Source organism: Frankliniella occidentalis, unplaced genomic scaffold (assembly GCF_000697945.3).
Source record: "Frankliniella occidentalis isolate FOCC.00 unplaced genomic scaffold, Focc_3.1 Scaffold2336, whole genome shotgun sequence".
Classification (NCBI taxonomy): domain Eukaryota; kingdom Metazoa; phylum Arthropoda; class Insecta; order Thysanoptera; family Thripidae; genus Frankliniella; species Frankliniella occidentalis.
Window position 1 is genome coordinate 1 of NW_026269421.1, and position 5217 is coordinate 5217.

At 53.9% G+C, this 5217-nt stretch overlaps 3 protein-coding genes across 3 annotated transcripts in view; all 3 read left to right on the forward strand.

Moving 5' to 3' along the window:
- The first annotated feature begins 6 nt into the window (after positions 1–6).
- Positions 7–1339, forward strand: LOC113212521 (uncharacterized). Its single transcript, XM_052276268.1, has 2 exons — positions 7–239; positions 322–1339. The coding sequence occupies exon 2, from the start codon at positions 481–483 to the stop codon at positions 1138–1140; it is 660 nt and encodes a 219-aa protein (XP_052132228.1). The 5' UTR covers positions 7–239; positions 322–480; the 3' UTR covers positions 1141–1339.
- A 2318-nt stretch (positions 1340–3657) lies between these two features.
- Positions 3658–4877, forward strand: LOC113212523 (uncharacterized). Its single transcript, XM_026431256.2, has 2 exons — positions 3658–3857; positions 3934–4877. Exon 2 carries the CDS (start codon positions 4186–4188, stop codon positions 4732–4734), a length of 549 nt encoding a protein of 182 aa, XP_026287041.2. The 5' UTR covers positions 3658–3857; positions 3934–4185; the 3' UTR covers positions 4735–4877.
- LOC113212522 (uncharacterized) overlaps positions 4833–5217 on the forward strand; it is a 2792-nt gene continuing 2407 nt past the window's right edge. Inside the window, exon 1 of the mRNA XM_052276267.1 lies at positions 4833–4838. Within this exon, the coding sequence (XP_052132227.1) occupies positions 4833–4838 (6 nt within the window). The remainder of the gene's footprint in view (positions 4839–5217) is intronic.

Sequence of the window (5217 nt, forward strand, 5' to 3'; positions counted from 1 at the left end):
TGGAGAGGCAGGTGCAGCGGGGGGCGGCGGGCGGTGAGGGCAGCGCCCCGGTGGCGGAGCAGCTGCAGCTGGCGGTGCAGCTGGAGGACAGCCTGCGCCTGCTCACGGCCAAGAAGTGCAGCGTGGTGGCGGAGGAGGAGGGCGGCGCCACCTGGAGGGCCTGCGCGCAGCTGGGAGGGTTCGGCGACATCCTGAGGCTTCAGCTGCTGCAGCTGCGGGCGGACGGCCAGCTGGAGAAGGTAGGCCACCAGGCAGACGGACCAGATATTGATCCCCTCAGTGTGTTGGGTCTTTTCCTAATACCTGCTCTCTCTTGGCCAGGTCGACGTCGCCGCTTGTTCTGACCAACCTGGAGTTTACGTGGGACCGCCAATCATCTCTGTACTGGAGACAACTGAAGATGATTTTAAAGATGGCCGCCTAAAGATTAATGACATTCTTCAAGACAGACAACGATGGCGGCACACACGCAGCCTTAAGATGTCACACGGCGCTGATGGCCTGGAGGGGCTGCTGCGCGTCGTCGCTCCGCAACTGGAGGAGCTGGTGATCAATGTCGATGTGCAGCCGAGCGTGATGTTGGAAGTGGATAAAATGAAGTCCCTCAAAAGACTGGAAGTAAGACTGGAAGTAAGATGCGGTGATGACTTGGACTACCCGGACCTTCCCTTGCAGCTCGAGGAGCTCTCGATACGGCTTCCAAGAGAAAACCAGTTGCGGTGTGTGGAGCGGATGGCCCATCTGCGCAGCCTGCGTGTGATTGATTACCTTGGTCCGGAAATGAACTTCGCTCCCTCCCAGCATGGGGCCCTGCGGTGGCTTGAAGTTGGCTTCAATGCAAAGCGCAAAAACACCATGATGTCGCTGATCCGCGCCTACGCCTCATCTGTGCAGGAGCTCCACATATACTGCACCGTCAGTGTGGATTATCATCATAAAGCATTCTACTTCTCCGATCTCGGCGAGGAGCTGGGGGCGTGCGGTCTTCACGCCCTGCGGCGGCTCGTCCTTGTACGCCCACCAAGAGACCCATGCACAAAGCAGCTCGCGGGCTGCCTGCTGCAGTGTCGGACCATCGGAAACTCCTTGCCCCCTCACGTGCAAGTGGTCTGTCAAATGTGCCACAAGCCTGCCTTCTAAGGGAGAGTGCCTAAAGTGTAATTGTCATCTGTTTCTATAACGTGGTCTACATGGTAGGCTAGCGGTTGCAAGGGCGAGCCTGCAGTACACTGCCATGTATATGTAATTTGTATAAATTTAATGCTTATTTTGAAAAGTTTTTGCCAATGCTGTTAAGTTAATTTGTGCTTTGTGTAAATATAATGGGCAATGCCACTGTTGACGTGTACATTTCTTCTCAATACATAGCCTGATCGCCAACAAGCAGTCGTTATTTATCGGTCGGCCCGAGCGGAAGGCACTCGAGGCCGGGCGGCCTGGGCGTTGGAGCATTCGAGGTGGAGGTGCTGTGAGGTATACCGTCCTTCGCCATGGTGCAGATCGCCCCTGTAGACCGACTCCAGGCTCTGCACACCTGCAGCTGCGGCCCGCTGCGACAGCTGCCGGCCGAGCGCCTGGTGGGTAGGCAACCGGCTGGCGGCGAGGTGTGGCGGGCCGGCCCAGCCAGCCGGCCGGCCCCGGGCCGAAGCAGTCGCTCGTAGAGTCCCCCAAAAAAAGACATATCTCGGGTACAGCTATGCTGTATGTACTAATTCAGATGTCACGAAAATAACCGTTCAAAGCAATGAGCATCCGTCTCTCCTCTGCCCATCAATAACGCGCCTGCTAGGTAGGCACGCCCGCCGCATCCGCTGCCGGGCGGCCGGCCTATGGTACAGCCAGCTGGCGCTAAGATTCACCTTTCCACAATTTTCTACCCAATGCGGGTTTGCACATCGTCTCCCACCATGCGACTTTTGCCGAGTGGGCAGCCCGCCCACACACATCCGCATGCGCTGAAGCATGGCCGAAGTAAACCGCGATAATCCTGTTTGATGGCACCAGCCTTCACGGCAGGTGAATGGACTTGTAGGCCACCGCCAGCAGAGTCGTGATATGGTCGGCACCTTGAGCAGCGTGACCGGACTCTCGTTGGGCTCAGCGGCGCGCAGGTAGCAGAACTGCAATAATACTACATTTATGTCCCGTCTACAACGCGCCTAAAAAGCGCTTTCAAGACGGGACACGGAATGCAGTTTCAATGCAGTTTGCTTGATTTTGTTACCTCAGCTGTGGGCCGGCACAGCAGCTCACCGCGTTCGTCTTTACGCGCGCCGCGCCCGCCGCCTTGTGTCTTGCGCGGCCCTGCCGGCCAATGAAACAAAGCAGCAAGTGAGCAAGCAGCCGACAGTCGGCGTGTTGTGGAAAGTGGCCATAACCTAGCGTGTTCTCTGAATTTTCACCCGATTTTAGAGCGTTGTGCTGCGTTCTGAGTCTCAGGGAGAGGGTGCAGTGTTTTCCCCTGTCCCTGTACTTGCTCCTGGGAAGATTTGTTTCACCTGTCGTAGAAGTGTTCACTCTGCTCGTTCTGGCCACCTGCCAGACAACTACATTGTGAAAAGTTAAGATCTGGTTCATAGCAACGGAACAGGTACATGGTTTTGGATACTTAATTCCTTAATTCTGTCTAGCTTTGCTATTTGAAATCGCTTTAATATGTTCTGACTGTTGGAGCTACTAACAATGAATTGTCATTACATACTCTAAAATTCCATCCATGCGAAACTCATAGGATTGTGGTTTTGTAAAGGTATGGAACATATTTTCTCAAAGAGTGCAAATTCTTCTCCTTTATTTCAGTGATGGAACTACAGTGTGACATATGTTTTTACCTGTTTGACCTGGGCCGCCACCGTCCAAAGAGCTTGCCCTGTGGACACACCATCTGTCAAGAGTGCGTGCAGAATCCTGCCTTGGGAGGAAAGTGTCCAACTTGCAGGAAGGTGAGTACATAAACTGTTAAGTTGCTGGAATCTCACTGCTTATTTAGACAATTGGACCTGTTCTTTACTTTTGTATGCATGCATGGTTCAATGTAATATGTTTTTATCTTTGCTAAATGCAAAGAAGAAGTTGAAAGATTATTGTTATGGAGAAGTCTCCTTTCAAAGAACTTATTTCAATAAACATGTAATTTTGTGAATCTTTGGTACGGGAATCCCCAATGAGCAAAATATTACTTACCAGTTAGTTTTAAACTTAACTTTAATAGGAAGGACGACACTGTTTGATAGTTACACAATATTAAACATTTAAACTCACAATAAATGATCTCAATATAAACGATTAAACACCACTCTCATTTTACTACATAGTTTGAATAAATAAGAAATTTCTGAATGAAAACTTTTTAGACATACTGTATGTTTACAGGACCTGAACGCCGACCGTGCTGACCTCCCCGACAACATTGCACTGATCGGCCTGATAGAAAACGACGGCGCGCCTACCCGCAAGAAGCCCAGGACAGAGGAGACAGAGGTCCAGCAGCTGCGGCGGGGCGTGGAGGCAGGGCGGAAGGTGGTGGAGGTGCTGCGGCTGGTGGTGCCCAAGGCCGTGGAGGCCCTCAACCGCCAGCTGGACTCGTCGGTCGCCCAGCTCCGCCAGGTGGAGGAGGCCCTGGAGAGGCAGGTGCAGCGGGGGGCGGCGGGCGGTGAGGGCAGCGCCCCGGTGGCGGAGCAGCTGCAGCTGGCGGTGCAGCTGGAGGACAGCCTGCGCCTGCTCACGCCAAAAAGTGCAGCGTGGTGGCGGAGGAGGAGGACGGCGCCACCTGGAGGGCCTGCGCGGAGCTCGGAGGGTTCGGCGACATCCTGAGGCTTCTGTTGCTGCAGCTGCGGGCGGACGATCAGCTGGAGAAGGTAGGCCACCAGGCAAACGGAATAGATGTGGATTTCCTCGGTTTGGTGCTCACACCGTTTTTTTTCTTCCCGTCAGATTGCTGTCGCCACAATTCCTGACACCCCTGGCGGTTACCTGGGGCCGCCAATCATCTCTGTTCTAGAGACAGAAGAAGATGATTTCAAAGATGGCCAGTTAAAAGCTAATGAAGTCCTCCTAGATAGGGAAAGATGGAGGTACGCACGCAGCCTGAAGAGCTTTTATGGTAAAGGCCTGGAGGAACTGTTGAGCGTTGTTGCGCCACACCTGGAGGAGCTGCAGATCGAGGACGAGGTGCAGCCGAGCGTGATGGTGGAGGTGGAGAAAATGAAGTCTCTCAAAAGACTGGAAGTAAAATGTGTTGATGAATTGGACTACCCGGACCTCCCCTTGCAGCTCGAGGAGCTTACGATTCGTTTGCCTGGAGAAAATCAGTTGCGGTGTGTGGTTCGGATGGCCCGACTGCGCAGCCTGCGGATAAACAATTGCTTCTGTCCGGATATGAACTTCATTCCCTCGCAGCACGGGGCCCTGCGGTGGCTTAGCTTGGGCTTCTGTGTAGACCGCAAGAACATCATGATGTCGCTGATCCGCGCCTACGCCTCATCAGTGCAGGAGCTCCACATAGTCTGTAGCGTCAGGAAGGACTATTTGGATGAAGCATTCTACTTCCCCGATCTCGGCGAGGAGCTGGCGGCGTGCAGTCTTCACGCGCTGCTTCGGCTCGTCCTTGAACGTCCAGCAGACGACCCTTGCTCTGGCCATGTCGCGGGCTGCCTGCTGCAGTGTCGGACAATCGGAATCTCCTTGCCTCACGTCCAAGTGGTCTGTGAAATGTGCCACAATTCTCCATTCTAGGAAAATTGCCTGAAGTGTACTTTTAACCTGCTTCTGTAACGCGGTTGTGCCTGTAATAGCGAGCAAACGTGTACCCTTCCTGTCCAAACAGTCGCGAAATGTACGTACGAATGATCTTAAATAAATGCTCATTGTAGAAATTACTTTTTCCGAGTAATATTTACGGCCAACTCTGTGATTCGCAAAAATAAAAGGTGTACATATATTTTAAATACATTGCTTGGTCGCCTAGATGCATCCGCTAATACACCTGTCAGCCCGAGCGGAGACCACATAGATGGGGCGGCCCCGCCTGGCCTTTGGAGCATCCGGGGAGGAGGTGCTGTGAGTGGCTGTCCCTCGCCATGATGCAGCCGGCCCCTGTTGACCGACTCCAGGCTCCGCACACCTGCAGCTGCAGCCGGCCGGGACAGCCGTGGGCCGAGCGCTTGGCGGGTAGGCAGCAGAGTTCTCAAACGGGCGGGCGGGCTCCGCCCGTCAGCC

What these genes read in the sequence shown, in the direction of transcription:
- LOC113212521 (XM_052276268.1), top strand. Translation starts at nt 481, where the DNA reads ATGTCACACGGCGCTGATGGCCTGGAGGGGCTGCTGCGCGTCGTCGCT.
- LOC113212523 (XM_026431256.2), top strand. Translation starts at nt 4,186, where the DNA reads ATGGTGGAGGTGGAGAAAATGAAGTCTCTCAAAAGACTGGAAGTAAAA.